Raw genomic sequence first — 22702 nt, 5'->3', positions numbered from 1 at the left:
CAGTTGTTAGGCGAGGGTATTTGCATGGTGACGAATTAGATTATCTGTATTAGTACATTAGTCCTGCTATGTTATCGAAAGAGTACGGCGGAGGGAGCGACGAGCTTAAACAGGGAAAGTCTGTTGAACTGTCTTGATACGGCTATCGGAGGCCGCGCCGCCATTAAAACCTAGTGCATCGACTAATAATCTATGGATGTTATTTAGAACAATCGTCTTAAAATGACTAAATTGCACCAGCTGGATTACCAAAGATCATTCAAAGTTTTATCTATTACCTGGTACATAAATACGTATTTTTACTTTTATTATCTCTTCGTAAGAAAGAACCTTTCACATTGTAAAGTTAATGTCGGCGCCTTATAGAATGCATTTAACAATAAAGCTGACTAGTTAAAACAGCCGATTCTAGCGCGGTTGTTGTTTCGATAACATAAAGTCTTAATTATTGTGGTAACATGCATAGGATTCTGGGTGTAAAGTTGGCTGGCCATACAACTGCTGGTTTCGAAAAGGACTCTCGAAGGTACCATGAAGACTTCGTATCTAAACTGTCAAATAGAAATCCGTCGGTAAATTAAGACAATATTTTCTAGGTTGTGTCGGTATTTAGCCGTATTTGTTCAATAAGCCTTTATCACTCTAAATTTCGAGCGTTGCTTTTCATTATGAAAATAATTATCATGAACGCTTCGGCTATAGAATTTAGTTTATTACTAGATAAAGAATACGATACATAGAATATGATACGATAGATGATCAAAAATGCCCAAAAAAATGTGGAACTTGTATGAAAAAAAGATATCTAGTTAACGTGCTAAAAATTCAATATGCGCTTTCTTTATGAGTTCATTAAACATATGCCATAGGTATATTGAAAACATCTCTGTTCCGTTGCATAGTAATAATACTTAAACACATAATTCGAAATTTTATTGGATCAGTTCAGATCAAAAATATATCTGCTACGATCGGGACTAGTTGACACAGGCCCGTTCCCAAAATATAATTCAATGCCCAATATCAAGCGTATCCCGACGCCTTACCTATGTTGATCTAGCTTATGGTTCGATATAGATTGTCTAGCTTTTCCACTATGGTCGAAATATAGCCCAAATATCGTTTGATTTTTGTGTAACTTGCTCATATAGAGCATAAAAGAGCTACAACGGTTGTCCTAGAATACTTGTGTATAAGTAAAGCGCCTTTCTGTGCTAACTGTAGTCCTCAGATGGCAGAGAGCAAGCTCTAATGACCTCAGGTGCAAAAATCGACTCCGAAATCTCAAATTCAATGCAAACAATGGTTTAGTTATCCAAACCGCTATCCCAAATAGTCTTCAATGACTTCATTGTCTACAGTCCGTTGTCTGGGTTGCGCCCTCTGCTAACCATGATCCATACGCTCACGGCTTAACGAGTCTGACTCTGTGTCAGACGAGTTCATCAATTATTTCTTCTTACTTGATTTGGCACAATGTATCGGCTTTACATATATCTAGGCATGGATCATCCCAGAGGTTTTTTGAGTGCGTATCCTTAAAAACCTCTTAACAAGAGGACAGTTTAATAGTATGCGTATTTTCTAGAATCGTGGTAAATCATGTGATCGGAGCAAGAAAAAACGCATATCTTTTATGCGGCCAGTTCGCACAGCTATACCCTGTGTCCTATTGTGTTTATATGAATGCCATTTTTATCTAACAAGCACTTTTAATCCGTGATTAGTAACGTCATTATTCCCTAAACGCGCTACGATCATCAAACTTCGGCCTATTTTTAGCTTGTCGTTAGAGGTCGTATTGCTCTCCTCAGTAAGTCTTTGTGAGGAAGGTCTTGATGTTCGCGAAGTTCCTGATCCAGGTAAGTAATGACCTTTTCATATGTTTTTCTGCAAGAAAGGAAACGTACTCACATTACCTAAGCAGGTAGACAAGACCTAGGTTGCACTAGGAATAAAATCGGCAGCAATCTCGCGAAACCATCTTCGTAGATCTGCATTTACAGACCCTATTTGTTTATGAGGCGAACGCATATACCAACAATAAGCGATTTAATCTCCTACCTATTTTTGTGAAGTTGGAACGCTCTTTTAAAGGCGACATTGTGCAAATAGTTAGCAACACGACGATGCCAATGACAGGTAGTTGACGCGGCCAAAGATGCCTTGGCTATCTGATTACACGTATATCGATAAAATACAGATCGGTGGAGCTTCACAAAGTTCAACAGATTTTTCTCGCTGAGATTCGAATCATCCGCGTAACTCTAATCAAAACATTAAAAAAAAATGTGAGAGCACGGCTAGGATAACTAGGCTGTTACAAGCAAATCCGGCGAACCTTCGAAATTGACTATTTTCAACTAGCCGAACCATACCGGGCAGTCTTATGCCAATCGGGAATGTTTCCATACGCGATTTCTCTGCCTATCGTTTTTCGAAATTGAATCAATAATGGGATATGTTGTCCGACCATGAGTATGGGAAGCCCCGTAATCGTACCGACTTAGATCGGGCTAAATGATTTTTGCTCAATCCTGGAAGTAATTGAGACATGGTGATAAAGCATGATTTGTGTTTTTGGCCAGGCGTATTCTTTTCTAGTTTAAATTTTGAAAATTGCGCGAAAATTCATTCTTGAAACGTTTGTATCATTCACGTATTATGGTTTCGTCAAAGACCTCCTTACCTAATGTCTTCGCCAAATCTCAACTAGCTTTTTTTTTGTTATATACCATGATTGAAGTTTCCTTCTACATGTTACAGCATCTGAAAGATGCCGTTTTTATTCCTCTCAACAGTAAGCTCTATATTCTTGTTGCACCACCAAAGCTTTCCTATTTAACACGCTACAATTTCTGAAAGCAAAAAACGATTACATTATCTAAATTCATGCGCGTCGAAAGTAGTAGATATCATGCGGACACACGTTGCGAATGTATTGTCTACTCGCCCAAAGCGTATGTGATACAAGCTTGTTACCCGGAAGCGTACGGAGCTCTCGACTGCGATCTCGAACATGTTCCGGAACAAGCTAGACAAGTTATGGTTGTTGAAATGAAACAATCCGAGAGAATATGCCCAACTACTTGTCGCTAGCAGGTAGCTTAAGGCCTGGACCGGCGGTTTGAAATGCAGCTCCTTATAGTAGCATCTGTTGAAGTGTCACAGGTTAGGATTTTCGTATTTCATAAAAAGCAAATACAGCCCACAACCGGGAGATATTACGTCCGATCCTGTGTTAGTATATACATTTGTACGAAATAGATATTGCTTCGAATAATCATAATCATAAGAGTAATACAAATAATTATACAATTGTAGAAATGCTCCTTAAAGTAAAACATGAATTTTAATTTGTTCAGATAAACATTACACCTATAGGAACATCGGATAAGTCAAGCATAGTTAAGGCTAAAAAAGGATCGAATAGATAATATATGCAGTAGATACCTGCAGTCATGAAGAAAAGTTTTGTAGTCCTTTGAAGGCCTCACAGCTCCTGAAGTGCAATCGATCTCCACACCACAGTATGATATAGTTAGTGGGATAACGTCGTTTTCAGGAGTTGCGTCATTGTTTCCCGGTTTCCAGTTGAGCATCAGTTTGCTTTTCGAAAACTGTACTCCAGGATGATGCATCTCATTTTCGCTGGTTTCGATGTAAACAACGAAAGACACTGTTGGATATTTGGGACGCGGAATGAAAGGTATACTCGAAGAATCAATCTACGGGGTGGTAACCATCACACTTCCATTTCGGTGATCACACATAGTAGACGTAATGTCTGAAGGACCAAATTGAGCTCGAATGCTAGGAAGAGACTAAATAAAATCAAAAGCGGGGTCTCTCTCTACGACTGCTTCTATTTCGACATGGCGCAGACCACATATTCATACGAACGACGAAGAAAGCCACATCCATCCTGATGGACAAGACAGAGTCAACTGGCGACAACCAAGCAAATATCTATTGACAAGCTGCACATACTGGCAAAAGCAAGGCAAGCAATTAATAGGCTTCAAACATGACATCCAGGCACTTCCATCTAAATATTTATTGAGGTATCTATTGTGGGTCGTAGCCATTCTGCAATAGTCCAGGAGACATGCACCTATATGTACTAGAAGGTTGCTGGGCTGTCTTGAGAGTAATATATAATGTAAAAGTAGCGGAGTGCGAAAAGGAAGTATAGAAGCTTTTTTTCCGCAAGTAGATTAAGTGGATAGATGTTCTCATTAGACGGTGGATATATTTCGTTTAAGATAGGTAAAGGCAAAATAGAGACTGGTACGTTGCCCGTCTTCGATGTAGAATCTCGCCCTCGTCTATGAGAATTTAGTCGGTCTATTAGAACAGAAGGTAAACGACGATTTTGACGGGAGACCATGGGTAGCACCCGTACGAAGTATTTGAATTCTTGACGGCGCACAGTGAGCTCCGAGCTGACAGTGAACTGCCAAAGGAAACATAATCTTTTGCCAAAACGGAGAAGAAGTGCTTTTGTAAAGGTCCCAATCCCATGGGCAGAGACAGTGGGCAAGACTTTGTCGGCTTTTCTGAATGCAGTCGCTTGATTGTAACGCTCTTATTTGCTTTAAAAAGCTTGCGTCGACAAGAGGTTGACGCCGAACAAATGGTGCCAGCTTATGAAACTATCCATCTACTATGACATCTGATCACCGTTCAACGGGCCTACTGGTACATTTATCTGCGCATAAATGTGTAATAGGGCCTTTTTTCTTTGATATCAAATGCTTTCGGAAGGCGGTAGCCCTGCTCAAAATAACAACTAATGCTATTCTTCCTTCGATCAAATAAGGTTTTACCTAATTAACTAATCTATTGGTGCCGTTCGTTCAGGTTTTCGCGTGTGTGCTATTGCGAATTCGTTTATTGTGGAAATGTCCTGCAACTTCACGATTACGAAATGCGATTCATGGTGTTCGCATGCTTCAATATTTCGGCTAAAAAGGGCAGAAAATAGCACCAAACCGAAAATGAAGCTCTTTTTTTGTCTTAGCAGTGATAAAAATTTGAAATGACCTTTTTAAAGCAGTTCTTTTTAAGCATTTTTTTTATGCATGTAAGTTGCGGGGGAACTTGTAACTCTTCATTTTGAAAAACAATGTCAACTAACACATGGCAGTATTTTTTTTCTTTCAACTACTTACAAAATAACCCGAGCACGCCGAGCATTATCTAGTCGGTTTGTAATAACAAGGTAGTCGTCCATTGTCCTGAACACAACGAGGTTGTCCACGGCTGAGTTACAGTTTAGTGAATTGAATCGTTCAAATAACACATCGACAGTATATGTCAAATAGAGATCAGCCAGAAACGATGAAGGCGAAGCTCCTTGAGGTAAGCCTCGGACAAAACTGCAATAAACAAGAAAACAGTTCGAAATGAAAAAAAGCCTAGGTGATGATTGTGTAATAAATGAAGTGGCATCAAAGCCAACAGCAAAAATTATCGTGTATAATAATTTATAACATTGATTGCATTTCCGAGCAATTGAGCCTCTAATCCTCTATGACCTCTTTTATATGAACTGCTAAAAACGATGAAACTTTGCTGCTCTGGTCTATTTTTTCTTAATCTGTTTGATTTACTATATGGTTGATTCATTCCAGCATACAGTTCTTAATCATTTTATCATATTTGTCGTCTGTTATTTTTCTGCTTTGCCTTGTTGTCCTTGTCAACAGTTATACCGGTTTCACAGGCCCTAGTTGAAAACGAAATTAGAAAATATACTTGACAATGCTAAACAATAGTCTTTAGGAGCTAATCAGAGAGAGCGAGAGAGTACTTCATGTTACCATTATTATTATCTATTCGACGTATCAGTGATGAAATACAAATAATCTTCGTGTAATATTTTTCAAATACTACCGATAACATCGATTGTCCAATGAAACGATGAAATTGTCAATCGTATGAAGAAGGCGGGCTTTTTCTTCTGAGCCCTTAAGATATATTGTTCTGTCCGTGGGGACCAAAATCGAAACTCTTCCTTCCAGTAGGGGCCAAGCAAAAACGTGCTCCTGAAGAATATTTATTATCCGCGCTTTTAGCATAGGCTTTAAAGGGATGTCTACCTCTTTAAACTGCAACGCTGTAAATACACAACGCAGCAAAAATCAATAAAAAAAATTGTTGAAAAACGTTGTTCCTAATTTGCAATATTCATCCAGTAATGGTAAAGGGTAGCAAATCCAATCGCAAACGATTATATAATAGATTTGACGAATCCAAACGTAGACCGCGGGACTTAGCTGACGCTAAACGTCTTCTAGGAAGCCTGGTCGACTACGCAGGTGATTACGTGAAAACCGTACAAAATATAGCTGTTTTTACATAAGAGCTAGTTTTCTCTGAAATACTCCAATAGTATTTGCGTATACAAATATGTTAGAGATAAATAAAGTTAAAGAAAAATAGGCCAAGCAGCTATTTTCACTGTTGGCCTGTTACGAACTTATGTTGATAGTTAGACGCTTCTTCTCGGCTACAAACTCATGCCTCGTCGTGTAGATTTACATTTTACTTTTTGTGTATTAATGCCATATATAGGTTAGATTTCTACTTATTATATCCTTTAACAAAGGTGTTGAATCACCTTGTTGACCGGTAGGCCAACGTCGTTCGATGATTTCTTTTAGATCTGCGTGGTTCACACTACCGTAGCAATCTTTAACATCTGCTCTTACGATGTAAAGGGAACCCTTTGAAGCGATAGCGCTCAGTCGCTGAAGTGCTAACGAAGTGTTTAGACGACAGATTGGACCGCGTCTGAAATTAAAGACAAAGACGATTTTCGAATTAAGTTTCCTTTTCTACATAACGTTTATCACAGTCAAAATATAGCAATTAAATTAAAGCCATCCGAACGACTTATAAAATTATGCTAATGAATAGTGATTTCTTTATAAATGGGTATATAACAGCCGTTGTTTTACTTTTGATTTGGTATTATACACTGTTTCAGTTTATCTAAGCGTCTTTATACGCGTTCGGATTATTCTATACCTAATTTTTTATATGTCATCCTCATATATGTAGTACATACAACCGAGTATATGCGCGCGCTTTGATTGCTTCTATATACGTCCGTGCAGTCTTTGAGAAGGAAACCATTTCGGGAAATTGATTGAGCATCGGCCGAAATTTGAGAGGATTTAGTTTGGGAAAAGGTCGTATGTTCCCTATAGGGCATCCGCTGGAGGGCTCCAGATTATCGCGAATTAATTCCTCTAGGCATCGTTTGCGATTATTACGAAATTGTTCTGAACTCCCGTAAATTGCCACTTTCGGCATGCTTCGTCGGTTTGTAACGACCACGGCAGCGTGGACGTTTAACACGATAAGTCTCATAATCAGACAGCACAGAGATTCTACTAGCTTTGCTTGCTCACTTAGACCTTCGATACGTTTTAGCCAACGCGGTATCTTAGCACTAGATACAGAAAGCCTTCGGCGAAACTCCGCACCAGATCCATAGTCGATAAGGGTCTGGAGAAGTAAGCGTAAAAAGCTTTCCATACGAGATGCTGTTCGGGTAAATAAAAGGTTTTTCGGGAGGACCCGTCGTTGAAGGGCAACTGCACCCATGACAATCAAATCTGTCGGAATCTCAGAATGGTCTCCAAATTGCATACGCAGAAATATCGTATTAGCTTTTGTATTCAGAAGATTCGCTAGTGCTCGGACAACGGGGTGGCCTTCCACGAATACATTTCTAGATAGCAGAACCCTAATTTCCGGAGTCACGGACTCCCACCAAAAAGGCAAGGTTTTTCGAAGGAAATTCGCTTTATCAGTGGTGAAATAGTTCCGAAGTTCAGAAAGTTCAACGCAAGCCTTTTCACTTGTTAAACCAAATCGTTCAATGATTATATTGTTCGCCTTTTCAAGTCTATCCTGGCCTTCGTTAACGTTTTCGGAGAATTGTATTTTCTTCACTGCGCGTGCCACGTAATGCAGGGTAGACTTCTGCTGATATAATGGCGGTCCGCTCATTTGAACATAGTAAGTTACCTGCGGGTCAGCTACAAGAACTGTCTTATTGTTTAAGGCTTCTGACCATACATCGATGAGACCATTCTGTTTCAACAAATTGTCCAGTTCGCCCCGAAAACGGTTCCTGTTGAGAAATCCAACAATTTTTTGCGGCGATATTCTGCGATACGGCCCTTGCGGACCTAAGTCGCTGAGTACGAGCGTAGTTTTTAAGAAATGCGTTAGCTCCGGGGAGAGATTACCAACCGCTTTATTATTAGAGATAGCTTCGAGTGTTGATATCTGAAAATAAACAGAGTCATCCCGCCGTACTTAGTTAATAGGGGGTTTGAATGTGTAAGTAACATTTATAGATAGTAAGCATGTGTTACTTGAACTCCAGGTAACATGAAATGTTTGTAAGCCGTTCGTTTGATACCGTTTATATGTGATAATCGTTCACAAGCACACCCTTTAACGTACAAGTATAGTACAAATGTCCTTTTATTAGAAAAGGTCTCGTGTGGTACTATTAGGGTACCTTACTAGAATACATACTATTAGGGTGTGTATAAGACAGACCAAATGTCAAGCATGAAAATTATTTTGGAACATTAACACCTCGGATGGCCGAGCTGAAGAGTACCTCTGAGGGCTTCTGAGTAGACTACTTCGAATAGGGTTATTCAGTACTCAAAGATCAACATTACGTTGGGCCTTAGTGGCACTACCAAGAATTATTTAGTCTTACAAAAATTTTACACCGCAATAAACAAAAACGTTTCGCAAGTTTATTTTGTATACATTAATATAAAGTTTTGCCAAAAAAAAAATCTAACAAGCCAGCAGAAAGATAGTTCACACACATAGCTAAATTAATCGTGTTTAAATATTATATCAAGCACGGAAATCCATATAACCGGTGAATACGACAATGTGCAACAATACCTGGCAGGATAAGCAGGCTTCGAGTCCCTGTTTGAAGTACTCCATACTTCCACGGTAATCTATGAGAACCAATAGATGAAGTCTAGCAATTGTAGTTCACTTGCGAACTTGAAAAGGCACGCTGCTTAGGGCTCGCCGAAGAGGCTCGGAGAAATAACTATTTTTGGGTATCATCTACCACTATCTCACCATAACACATAAACAGGAGCCGAGGAAAAATCGACCGTTCAACGACGCGTCTTGCTACGCTGACGCAATTTTATTGTGAGCGTGCAGTGGTGACGTTAATGAATCGACAATTGATCTACAAAATGATTTAGCGATACTTGATGCGCCATCGGGTATCAGACTTGCAGTCGCGGGACGGACTGGCATAAGGAAGCCTGTTGTTTAAAATACATTCGTTCGTTTTGCGCCTACTCACACAGAATGGACTGTCTAAACATTCGAATTCGAGACATCCTCGTACCATATTCATTTACAAGGAAACAGAGCTGTCAGACGTTTCTTTTCCGTGTGTCCCTCAACTTTTCCGTGAAAGAAGTACTTATCTTTCAGTGTGATTTATATGCTACATGACATATAATCTATGATGTCATTAAGAATGAAGAAAATTCTTCGGTAATATCTCAGCAATTGTTCTGCGGCTACATGGCAGATTTCAATATTTGATGTTACATTCTATTTAGCATAAACTATTGTTCGATTGCAGACCGAAACCTTGATTTGTGCCCGTTAGAGTTAAATCACCGTTTCGGCAAAAGGTATCATTATAGGTAGAAGATGAAAGAAACCGGTCCAGTTCAATCTTGTGTCTGTCTCGCATCTGCTGTAGGTTTATGGCCAAACGTGTCACCTTCGTCAATTATCTAGCCAAACAATCCTAATTACAAAACAAAGCCTTGTCCCCTTCAACCTACAGCATGTTATCCACGGAGCAGCGGATCAAATCGTCCATAATATTTTACTTCTCCCCGCTGTCATCGAATTTGCTGCAACGGCGATGGTATACCGCTGGCCACTGGACATTAACCGGCTGGAAGGTAATATATCTACTCACAGCATATACATCGATTGTAACAATGTGTGTGTATATACATACTGCGTTTTCTACGCAAGTTGAAAACTTGTACTTTAGCTGGTACTTCAACGCGGCACGATTATAAAGTTCAATTTCATTGTTCATTAAAATCTCGCTGATACGGTCCCTTGAACTGCTGGTTGACCCGACTCAGCTGCACAAGTAGCTAGCGATAGCATTGACTGCAGGGTACGTGGCGCTCTTTATTTGAGAAGATCTCACAGAGAAAAATTTTTGGCAACTACATCACATCAGAACCTGCTTCTGTCGGAAGAGAAAAACATTGAGTATCATTTTAACCTTGGTTGAAATGATATTTTTTGTAGTGACATTATTATTGACATCTAGAAAATATTCTGCTGTCACTAAATACTCAGAGAGATCTTATTCCCGGTGTCAACATATCGTGGCAGGCAAAAATTTAAAAACGGCTGAAGATCATTAGATTGAAGCCTAATCGCTAGCGTACGCCACCTTTGTACGAAACTTTAGAGTGTCCGTGTTTTATATGCATCCAAAATACTTCGTCATCATTATCTTCTTAAACAATAATATGACTACGTGTCTTGCAACAAGGCAAGATCGCGTATTTTTTGACGCGGGTTTCGAACGGTCGCAGTTTCGAAATCGGTGGGCAGCTTCGAGCCAACGTGTTCGATTGGCAAGTGTTGTTACAGTTCCGTTGCGCGCCCGTTATCATGTGCCGAAAAGAGGGCATTTTGCGATAACGTAGACGTCAGCTACAGGCTTGCCTGCATCGCCTGATCGTTTATGATGGACGACCAGAGTTACTTGATCATACGACATTCGATATTGTGCATCCGTTCGTTTTCTTGTGCGCACATGATTTATTGGCAGCTAGAGACCATGCGCTAATGGCTGTGCAAGCTTCACACCAGAGGCGTTCCATGACGCTACGCTAGGACACTGCGGCCGGTAGTCATGAGTCGCGTGTCTACAAATTCTAGAGACGGCTCTGTCTTTGAATAGTCGCAGACAGTAGGTAAATAGAGAGCAAGCGAGGTAATAATGAAGATGCCTAAATCCGCAAAGGGACTGAATACGGATCATATTCGGTGAGTGACGCACAGTAGGTTCCAGTGAATAATCCAAGCTATACATATGTTGTCTGTGTTTAAGAGAAGACTACGCAACGACCACGTGTTCACGTTACGGGATAATTGACTACGTCCAGTGATGCTTCGAGTTCGAGGAGCTGTTGTTTAATAGAATACAATGAGAATTGTAGGCTTTCATATCGAAAGTTTCAATGACCAGTTTCTTCCATCTGCTACTTTATCTAAATTATTCGCTATTTGTTCTGAACTACTCGCTTCTCTACTGTACCTAGTTAGTGTCCTACAATTGCACGGTAAAATTGATATCTTCCTAGTCGTCGATGTTTACCATGTAGCATGGACTAGCTTTAGCAGTCGACGCGTGTACAACGAAGCTTTCCAAGTATAATTAGCAGAAAACGTTTTACATTATTTGCTATCTGATCAATTTTTTAGTGATGAATGCCTCTATCCTAATCTCGAATTTACCGTCCAAGTATTCGGGGATATAACGGTGGCTCGCGTGCAAGTAGAAACATTTCTGGAAGATGTTCGGTCACGCTTCATCTCGGCCTACGAATTTAAACAGCTCATGCCCAAGCCACCTGCTAAACACTACGAAGATGAATCTTATCTTGTAAGTATCTCTATCAACAGTACAACGATTGGCGTTACTATTACAATTATCGCTTTGTTTATCTAACCGCCTAGATTTTAGATTTTATGCAACACTTGCGGCAGCATCATGGCGCGGCATCGGCACTCGCCTCACAAACGAAAAGCCCTTGTCCAGCGGAAACCTGTATCATTTATTTGAATTAAATTATATCGGGTTAGTCTTTCGAACATTAAGATGGTCAATTATCAAATGACCATTAAAGTTCTGCAGTTTGAGCGATTTCAACGAAAATACCTACATTGACAATGGCTAATCATATTGTCATCCATGCATTTATTGTTGGCAATGTTTTTTGCATGAACTTTCAGTTAATTTATGCCTTGACAGTTACCCACAAACTGGCTACTTACGCGCTGACGCGATATCGCCTTTTGCTTCACTGGTGCATGCGCTCGAGGTTATGGGTCTTCCCGTCGGATCAAAGGGCTGTCAACTGGGATCGTTCACACACCCTGCACAATACCATTATCTCCATCGGTAATCTTGTCGGTACGTATTATCTATTTACATCTTCGATTTACCAGCATCACTGTCAATTTTAGGTAGCATCCTTATTGTTCCCTCCAGAGACATTTGTTTCTGGTATTTTAAACGATACTTTCGAGGATTGCAGAAATTAGTTCGGGTATTTTGCGTTCGGTGTCTGAAATACAGGCAGTTGATGTTTCTCGTTGTGCGTACACTCCTTCATATCTTTCTTACGATTTTGTTACGACTTCCTTACTAAATGCATTAATTCTTATTATGTATATATGAAGGACCGTCAATATTTATGGAACACAATGTTTTGGGGACTGCAACGACAATCCTTGAGCATTCAACCCAGAGTCTGGACATTTTCATGGATCGACAAACGGCAGGAATGTTGAGACTTTCGTTACGCTATAATCAGGTAAAGCTGCTAACACCGGACAAATGTTTAAATGGAACGTTTCGCGGATTAACGAACCGATAAATATAGAATAGATATTTCGTTATATGTCAACAAGGCACAAAAGTGTATCTATCATAAGTCGTCGTCACATTTCCGATATACCTTTTCATCAAAACTAACTGATATGATAAAACGACGGGTACATTATAGAATCGGTTCTAGTGATATATAGGTGATATCCCTTCTTATCAAGACTCTTTTAAGGTCAACTATTTCACCACCCTGCTATATATTAACACAGTGTAACTAACAGCTGCGAACGTCTGTTCCGATTAATGCTGTCATACAGGTTCGACGACTGCTGGTCTACGTAATAGACTCGACACATGCTGACCTGTTTTTCCAGCTGAAAAGCGTAGCTCTTATGTCCCATGTCGACGCTCGGCAACTTGGTAGCCAACAGAGGGCCGCACGAATCGGCCGTCTTGAATTGCAGCTAGAAGATATAGGCATGATGCAAAGACTGCACGATCTACAAATCATTTGTGGTCCTGAAGCACCTTCGTCGACCCATTTTGGTGTTTGTCTCACCATGCGAATACATGTCCATTGTTCAACCGAGGTGTTTGATGGCGATCAAATTTACAGTTTTTACAGAAAAAAAATGTTTATGTATGATGATTGTAGGATTTGCGCTGCTTTAACCAATATTTAATAGCGTAACGCAAATATAACTAAGCCTTTCAAATAAGATGAGGTCTCAATGAAAACGGAATACTATTCTTCGTAACTTCGTAGTTACTAGAAGTGATACGGGCAGCCAAAGAGCGCTTTTACTATCACATACTTTTGAGACCCTTGTATAACGAAGTATCGCGCATTTAATTTGAACGAATTGTAGTTGAATTCACATGGATTTCGGAAAGTGGTGAATTCCAAACAAGAAAGGGATAAATGGAAGTCGAGGTATTTGCAGGCTAAAGTTATGCCGCTCTTCGGTAGGTAATGATCAACATGCTGTCCCGCCTGTCGCGCAAACTTTTGGCCTACGGCGAGGTAGCCTTTTGTAACGTAGATCGACGTGTGCTCGCGCTGCCATGGGCATTCGATGCCCACTGGCGGCAGAATCTCATCCAACAGCTTTCAACGTTTGACAACCAGTATGCGGTGTGTGCCATCTTCGCCTGGAGCAACGAGGCAAGTGCTACTGGATAAAGTTTGACCGAATTTTCAGAGCTTTGCATATAGTACAACATCATACGTATACGGCAACACGTGAACAAGAGGCACTATTTAGGTGCCCCCTGCCCCGTTCCATCTTAATATGATTTGCTTATTATACTTATGAAATAAAGGTAAATTGCTGCTAGCACTATAGGTACCTGATCAACTGAACTTTAACTTCTCGATGGCCGACGTGTTCGCACTCATCGTTTCAATGGATCGCAAGGCACCCCAGGCATTGTACAAGGCCTTACGCAATATTTACACGGCTCTTGAAAACGGAGCCATGGTCAACTTCGAACGAGCGCTGCGAACTCTCTTTGCGCGCTACGATTCGGCCACCGTAATGAGTCCTACCGGCTATGCTTACGCCGATCCCCTGGAGGACCAGCACGATCAACCGTACGTTCCAGGTAAACTTTTCTTCCACCTCTCAGGAGTCCTTATTCCCGATCGTACAAACCTCGGGTTCGTTGTATCAGGTAAACGGAGTTCAATTTCCAGGTACTACGTACGTGCGTCGGATATTCATTACTCCAACGCGAATCATTTTGCGCTTTGCCGAACTTCATACGCAGAATCGAATTCTTCGTCACTTCTGTCCCGATCACGCTGTGCGTGTCAGTTTCCGTGACGACAATCTGGATAAACTGACGTTTGCCGTTTTTTCGATGCGAACAAAAGATGTATTTCTTGAGCAGATCGTCGGAAGGCACCTAGAACATGGATTTGTAGTGAGTAGCTATCGCCCATCAATGATTGTTAAAGTGATTGATTGTGAAGAAGCTGCTAATTGAATATTCGTTAAAAAGTAAAATAGCGATTGATGTACGAATCACTTAGAGTCGACCTCCAGACCAGGCGAATCACGCTGAAATCAAGCTTTTACTAGGCTGTTATATTGTAGGCGCTGTTAAATGCCATATTCATTTAACCACGCGAGCCAGTGTCGTCAACAGCATATGTAATGCTCTTCGATATGAGCTTATTCAACGTTTGAGTTGAAAAAAAAATTACTGATTAAAGCAAAGAATTTCGCTGTGTGTAGAAAAAAAAATTTAAGCCTGGTACCTCGGTAAAATAACCTACCGCCATTCCTCCGTCGTTTCGCTGATGTAATTGTTTTCCAATGACAACATTCAGATCGGACCCCGACTGTTCCAGTTTGTAGCGGCGTCCTCTTCACAGCTTCGAGATCACGGCGTTTGGTTTTATGCTCGAGATAATCTTGGCCGCACCGCTGAATCTATTCGGCAATGGATGGGCGACTTTCATCATATCAACAATGTAGCTACCAAAATGGCTCGTATGGGACAGTGCTTCTCATCTACCCAGGAGACCGTTGAGGTATGGGCATACGCAATACATTTTGAGGCGTGACTACTACACAGGGTCATCCTTTATTATGTTTCCACTACAACTGCAGCAAATTCTTAAGTTGGATTGCATTTTCGACTTATAAGAACATATGATTTTAATCCTTTAATAGAGAGTACACATAGCGGAAAATTATAGAATCTGTGTTTAAATCATTTTGTTGGATTGTTATACAAATATCTAACGTGCTTTGCTAACTCACTATTTAAAGATATCACTATTCAATGTGCGTCATGTTTATTACAATGCTTGTTCATGAGTATAATACAATGACCTAATAGCATTTTATTGCTTGTACTTTCGCCGAATGTCTGATCTCCAGATTCGTCAAGAAGAAGAACTTCTCTGGGACGATATTGAGCGTCCGGAAAGCGTTCATCCACTGTCCGGTCGGCCGTACTGCTTCTCCGATGGCTGTGGGAAAATTTCCCTCGAGCTAATGCAGCAGGTATGGCGGACACTGCCTCGCGGGGCCAGTGAACTGCAGCCATCCGCTTTACAGATTCGTTACCGAGGTTGCAAAGGGATGGTGTCACTCGATCTTTCTTTACCGGGTCGTGCGCTCGTGCTCCGAAAATCGATGCTGAAGTTTCGTTGTGATTCCCCAAGAAAGCTCGAAGTAATCAAATGGTCTGCACCAATGGTAATGTTTCTTAATCGACCATTGATTGCTATTCTCGAGCATCACGGGATCGATGTTGAAATTTTTCTTCGACTTCAACTTAGTATGATTCTACAACTGGCCGATTCACTCGTGTGCGAAGGGGCAGCGCTACGAACCCTCACGAGCTTTGTCCGGACGCCCGTTCCGTTCGCAGGACTCGCGGCAGCCGGTTGGCAATTGGCTCGAGATCCGTTTATCATCCAAGTGCTATACGATTTGCTGAAGAATGCGCTCATCAATCTTAAGGACAAGGCCAATGTAGCCATACCGGTGAACGAAGGCCGGAATATGCTTGGAGTTGTTGATGAGACGGGTTGTCTTGAATACGGCGAAGTGTTCATCCAATACACGGAACTGCCCTACAATGACGTCAGTATTGAAGGCTTACTATTTGTAAGCTAATACAGTTTAAGATATGATCGTACTTTCAGAGGTATTATTGAACTTTTCTAATAAACTTACGTTTATTTGTAACTTTAGCTAAAGTCTAACGTATCCGAGACTTTCCCCTATAATGGCTCGGTGCTGTACACTCTCGTAGTACAAGTAATTATAACTTAGCTTGGTTAATCTGCTTAACTTTTCCGCAAATTCTAGTCGCTAGTTTTCTCCATGTGATATGTGGGTGCATTGATTTCTTTCTATAGGCTGGCCAAGCACCTGTGCGAATTTTAGAGGGTGATGTGGTGATTACGAAATGTCCTTGTCTGCATCCCGGGGACGTGCGACGCCTTCGAGCCGTCGATGTACCCGCTCTCCGACACATTCGCGACTGTGTCGTCTTTCCGTCAAGCGGAAAGGTTAGCTGCAGATGGCTGACAGTTTCAACAAAAATCGACTGCAATGTGGCTCATTAGATTTGTGAGCTTTCAATTTTTCTTATACAAGCCTATCTATTCGAGCGTTCCATATAGTACTCAGAATTACAAAATTGCGCCTTTGACTAACGCATAGTAATATCACGCATCGAAAAAGTTTCAAAATCATTCACATTTTCTGTATAATGTCCTCCTATCAATCGGCCAGGCACCACATCCATTCGAAATGTCCGGTTCAGATCTCGACGGTGATGAGTACATCTGCATATGGAAACCCGAACTCATCTTCGAAAACAATGTTGACCCCTATATTTATGATGACAAACCCCTAGGAATAAACCCATACTCGGTAAGACACGGCTGTTCGTCGCGACAGTAGGTGCCTATAAGCGATATCTGCATCATGCTTGATTAGCGGCTAGCTTGATTCTCAACAATCTACGGAACAACTCATGCAATAGAGTACAATAGTCCCAAGCACTATAAATAGTGACAATATAATAACGCTATCTTGGTTAAATTTCATTTCCATTCCCGCCCCTTTTGCCGGTGCAGCACAATCTGAATGAAATAAAGTTCCTGTGTAACTACATTGGCAATGACATCATCGGCATCATCTCAAACGCCCACTTAGCATGGGCCGACCAGGCTGGTCTCGGAGCAGAGATGTGTCAGACGTTGGTTAGCAAAGCTTCGAAAGCATTGGACTTCGCTAAAACCGGCGACGCTGTTGAACTCTACCCGAATGAAAAGCCTGACAAGTTCCCCGATTTCATGGAAAAGGGTGACCACAAACATTCATATCCATCTCACAAGGCGCTCGGTATCTTATATCGAACTGTACGGCAAATCATGACGGTTAATGATACAAAGCTAAGTAAAGCTCGGAGTTTCTCGCCGCTTGAAGTGCCGGGTTGGCAGATGTTTGCTCAGGGTGCGCTAAAGGCCCTACGGAGCTACAACGCCAGACTGAGCCATCTCATGGAACAGCATGGAATTCAGAGCGAGGGTGAAGTATTCAGTGGATTCATTGGAACGATATCGTCATTCGAAGCTGCTAATGCTTCTACGGTACGATATCTCTTGCTATTGCATATAAGACCACTATTTGGTTGGTGTGATTAAAGAGGGTTATCTTTTAGTATATTTTTCGTGCCCAAGAGAGACAGGTTTGACCTGTGAAAAAAACATCTTTATAGCCATTTTGTGCGTTTTCTGGGTACAAGTTGACCATTCTTCTTTGGTTCCCCTTATCATTTTATTTTTTTAATTTATATATGCTGCTGTATTTTATACAAGCTGATAACCTAATTAGATTTACCCTTACAATTTTATAATTTTAAAATGTGTATTTGTGGATTTAGCCATTATGAATCGAAAAGTACGAAAACGGAAACAGTATTTACGAATAGTGATAGACCACAACGACGTTATCCACGCTAAACTTAGGGCAACTTTAAATCAGGCCTGGCAGGATATTGTCGAAGTCAGTAACACCATCTAGCAATAAGCTTTCTGAAATAAAGGAATCCCAAGTTAAGTTAGCTAAATACTTGAAATTAATGACAAACACACACATTAGGTTCCGTTCTACCGAATTTGAATCGATATCAAACTATCACTAGAAACAATGCTTAATCTACATCTATATTCTACTGTTGTTGAAATTGTTCGTTAAATCGTTGATGTGGCTCAATCTGCCGAATCAAGCTGATAACGTTCTATTAGCAATCAACTACTAACTTACCCATTGTCCTGACGCCGATATGGAACATGCTACGCCTATGAATTGCTTTCAGTTTCGAACGGAAAAAGCCAATTTGGCTGTGCTCGTTGATCGCCAGAAATCCGCTCTCATGGAGGATACGCGTCAACAGTTCTTTCGTGAGCTCGAACTTGAGTGTCTTACGTATGGGGCCGAGGACGAGGGCTCGCGTCACATGTTGAGAATCCAGAAAGCCGCTGCGTGGTATATGGTCACATACGGGGACGACGGCGAAGGCAATAGCCAAAATGGCCAGGCCCGGGGATTCTTCAGCTTTCCATGGTGTATTGCTCACGTTTTGCTTGAGGCCAAACGTTGGCTGATGCAATTTGCCGGTGAGCGTTGTCAGGTTCCCTTTAAGACTGCCATACTCTAACGTTTATATAGTTCGTGCGATACGTGCAACGGTCCTTCAGAATCGTCCCACAATTTGCTTTTCAATGATTAGCTTTTATCTGTGCAGTAATGTGGAAAACTCAAATGACACGCTTCGTTCCTGGTGTCAAATCTATTACTGATGCGTTATAGACAGTTTTGTCACTAATTATTGAGCTTCTACTAAACTGGTTTACCAGCAAGTCATCGTTGATCAAGGAGAAAAACACTGGTCGTTAATTTAAGATTTAATTATTTTTGTAATGAAAGCGCCATCATAGCTGAACTCATTGAGCGAACTATAATTGCGAGTGATCTCTATGTGAACAAGTCTGTTTTTCTCCTTGGTTAATCTAGATTATGCGATTTGATTCACTGACTTAAACGTAGATCGTGAGCGAGGATATTCTCCGGCGGCTTATTCCGAGCCGACAGTTGGAAGTGGTGGTCTTCGCAACGCATTGACTCGCGTCATCGATGAGTCGGCGCGAGCAGCGGCCAGCGCATGTGTATCGCCAAGCCTGCAGGTAGCATAGAACAATTTTTGCAAAAAACTTTAGAATGATGAACTCTGATCAAATGCATCAACAAAATTGAAAGAAAAAAAACATCTGTGAATACACAACGAACAGAACATTATCTACCTAATTTGTTCTTCTCGAACGCTGGAGAATCTGTTATGAATTCTATTGTGAACATCAAGCCATTAGTAGAAATGAATCATTCGACTTTCCAATATACAAATACATAGCTTTCCTACATAACGTACTTTAAGGTAATCGTCTGAAAATATATCTAATATTCATTAAATATCATCTGCTGGGGGCATTGAATCCACTGTCTAGGAGAGTCCGCTAAAAATCATGCATATATTTCTGTTTGATGCATGCCTTTATAGGTACCAATAGGTCAGTTGGAAGAGGCTGATCGTCGACGTCAGCTGCGTTACCACGTCACGCACTGGTTAAACGATGCGGCTGGACAACCAGACTCGCCTTCGGAGCCCTTGTGCGACCTGTGCTATGCACAGGTCTACGAAGCTTTCGTCAATCAGTGTGAACGCCGCCTTAAACTCTTCAGTCTGGGTAAAAGAAAAACGTTTTTCATATCTCAAAGAAACTTCCTTTAACGCTATACGAAATGATGCCATCTTTTTAAGAGGACACTTGCGCGAATATGCGAACTCGTATTGACTTGCCACAACCGAAGAGGGTTTTTAGTCAAAGCCGTAAGGGCTAGTCCGACACAACAGCTATAATATCGATAGAATTACCAAAAACCACGTAGACACGAGTAAACTGTTCGTGCACGCCAGGTGTTCCCCATTAGCGCATGGCCCCTCTCCCTTTTGTCTATAGGCGAGTACTTGGTGGGCCTGTTGGGTTTTCTCGCTAGTGGCGATTGCCCCTACCCAAGACGTTGTGAACGCCGAGGATGCCGACGACTATTTGAGAGTGACTGTCCATTACTGACGGTAGAAGCTGCCAAAGCGTACGTTCGTTTTGCTATCAATAAGGACGCGTGCTTCTTAGGTTTCCGTTGTGACCAAAGAGTGCATCGAGCCACCGACGTTATCATCGATGGTAAACACGTAATAATCGCAATGAAGACATAGATGCCACCTTTGTACTCCCTTGTATTAATAACGCTCAAAGGTCAATTACGCTCAAGCTAAATTCATAATTTGCATTATTACGATTTCGTTAAAGAGAGGTAGTGAATGCTCTCATTTTTTTTTTTTGTTTAGAAATTATATCAAACTTTTACCAAGGAAATTTATTTTTGCCAAAGGAGAGTTGCATAGAACAACTTACCATACGTACGTATTTATTCAATCAATACAATAAATAATCCATCCAGCTGTAACCAGTAACAAGGCTATACATACAGCAAAATAAGAAGGAAAATATTCTTAGTATAGAACATGCATTCTCAAGAACTATTGCATTGCTACATCAGCAACTTTTTACGTGTTATCTTGTCCCACAGCCCCACCAGAGAAGCTGACAATTTCCGAGCGATTTTGGCGTTTCCTTCGGCAGGACCGCACGACTGCATGCAAGGAGTACTTGTACAAATATACCGGTGTCTACCGTATTACAGTCCGATACGAGCGGCACAAGACACGGCGATTCATCCCCGCTCCTGCAACGACAGCCATGTTGCCCGGTGACAACGACTATCAGCTTGGCTTTTCCCATCAACAGGGACATTTCCAGCAGTGTAATGGGTCGCCATCTGCGCCTGCCCCGAATGCTTTGCCTGGTACGTTCACAACCGGTAATGCATTCTCCATGAAAGTTCACTATTGTGGGACTGATACGCAAATCTTTGCCATGCAACAGTGTCTACGCAACGACAACTTCCAGGCGTCTGTTCTGGAAAGTAACTACAGCCTACTAAGGCAATGAGCGATTTTGCCCCACCAAGGGCAAAATGGAAAAATGCAGTGGCAAGGTCAGCCTCGCTCGCTTTTCCTAACCACAGACGCCGATTAATTCATTTTTCCAAAATGACTAGCTTCAATGCCCGTTGTAATACTAATTACTAGCATAAATATTGTGCCTGTTTATCGTTGTGGTACTATACTGTGGAATATATTATATATGTGGAAATTAGCTAGTTGTAGAGGATTTGCAAGCTGTACATTATAAGTATATATATATACATGTAGTTTTTTTTCTATTTAATTGTATAGAAAATGATAGAATATGAAAAGAGATTCAAGGACAGGTTCTCTTCAATATCGCTTTACCGTAGAATTAGGCTCATAATGCCGAGATTTTGTGTTTGTGAATTGTCTGACGGTTGTGCTTAAAGTCGGCTATGCGACGTGCAGCCGCGCATATTCATCCCAGTTTAGATCGAAACGCAGTTTTTGTGCTTATACTATTATTATCGCAGTGTTGTTAGCTTGTGTTTATTTGTCCATCATGGATGTGTTTGTATCTATTGATGTGAGAAGATCAACTCAGAGAATAGAGCAGATATCAAATATGTGTAGATACGTTAATTATTACAAATGGCACAGTCACGAATGTGACTGCACATTCGTGCAGACGCCATGCCGACTGACAAGGTTCAAGTGCGTGAAATAAATGTAGTTCGACTATTTTGTTATGAAAATTGTTATTTCTTCTTTTTCTCGTTATTACTGTAATTGTTTAAGTGTAGCTAATAAATATATTTTAAGAGCTCTAGATGTCTTCTCCGGCTCAGTCTGCCCCTCTTCGATACTGTCGTTGTAGCTTGACAATGAATAGAACCATTAATAGGGATCGAGTAGAGATGATAACGACAAGACCGGTATAGCCGGTATAATTCAAAATTAATGTAGATCAAGAGAGTGCTGACTAAATGTAGTTCGAGGACGAGTCTTTCCCTAAGGGTAAACTGTTGAGCTCTAACGTACTTCCGAATTATAGAGTTCCAAATAGACTCCACCCTTTTCTGGATCGACTGCAATTGAATAAAACGATTTTAAAAAAAGCAATGAAGACGCTGCCGGATCCCTCTTTTCAACGTAACAATTCGTCCGATATGAACGTCATTTGACAGCAGGGTAAATACCCAAACACAAATTAAGACCGAGCAGAACCAAGGAACAGTTATCATTTCCAGTTTCTTTAGGCTACCAAAACAAAAACGCTTCAACCCTTGGCAGGAGCATTGGTAATCTGTTCGCTGCTAACTGGCCCCTTAAGTTCCTATACGACGTTAGGTAAGAACAAGTATTGGGATTTTAGGTTTTTCCCAAATTCACGTACAGTCACAAGCAGCTCGAACAAGCCATTGTATGAATGTTGCTATTAACAAAGCTAGCTAGTTGCAGCAA

General features: G+C 41.0%; 2 protein-coding genes across 7 annotated transcripts; one reads left to right on the top strand and one right to left on the bottom strand.

Annotated features, from left to right (window-relative positions):
• Positions 1–889: 889 nt before the first annotated feature.
• On the bottom strand, positions 890–11663 carry LOC111267813 (telomerase reverse transcriptase). Of its 2 annotated transcripts, XM_022846337.1 has the most exons (9): positions 8953–10048; positions 7076–8307; positions 6626–6798; positions 5899–6121; positions 5175–5381; positions 3454–3651; positions 2983–3154; positions 2065–2267; positions 890–1890 (listed from the first exon to the last, which is right to left on the bottom strand). In XM_022846337.1, the coding sequence occupies exons 1-9, from the start codon at positions 8995–8997 to the stop codon at positions 1779–1781; spliced, it is 2565 nt and encodes an 854-aa protein (XP_022702072.1). In that variant the 5' UTR covers positions 8998–10048; the 3' UTR covers positions 890–1778. The 2 variants fall into 2 exon arrangements, with proteins under 2 accessions (XP_022702072.1, XP_022702073.1); XM_022846338.1 differs by lacking the exons at positions 7076–8307; positions 8953–10048 and adding an exon at positions 11581–11663.
• Positions 10060–21993, top strand: LOC111267812 (uncharacterized). Of its 5 annotated transcripts, none has more exons than XM_022846334.2 (18): positions 10060–11109; positions 11548–11728; positions 12079–12259; positions 12529–12662; positions 12994–13266; positions 13647–13841; positions 14023–14281; positions 14373–14602; positions 15012–15215; positions 15568–16278; positions 16557–16709; positions 16936–17076; positions 17283–17798; positions 18527–18827; positions 19258–19394; positions 19766–19952; positions 20226–20458; positions 20857–21027. In XM_022846334.2, the coding sequence occupies exons 1-18, from the start codon at positions 11063–11065 to the stop codon at positions 20872–20874; spliced, it is 4101 nt and encodes a 1366-aa protein (XP_022702069.1). In that variant the 5' UTR covers positions 10060–11062; the 3' UTR covers positions 20875–21027. The 5 variants fall into 5 exon arrangements, with proteins under 5 accessions (XP_022702069.1, XP_022702068.1, XP_022702067.1 ...); XM_022846333.2 differs by having other exon boundaries at positions 20226–20522; positions 20857–20946; XM_022846331.2 differs by having other exon boundaries at positions 10064–11109; positions 20226–20450; positions 20857–21993.
• Positions 21994–22702: the final 709 nt, after the last annotated feature.

Source organism: Varroa jacobsoni, unplaced genomic scaffold, assembly GCF_002532875.2.
Source record: "Varroa jacobsoni isolate VJ856 unplaced genomic scaffold, vjacob_1.0 scaffold_1225, whole genome shotgun sequence".
In the NCBI taxonomy this organism is placed as follows: Eukaryota; Metazoa; Arthropoda; class Arachnida; order Mesostigmata; family Varroidae; genus Varroa; species Varroa jacobsoni.
This window is presented reverse-complemented; position numbering and strand designations above follow the sequence as displayed.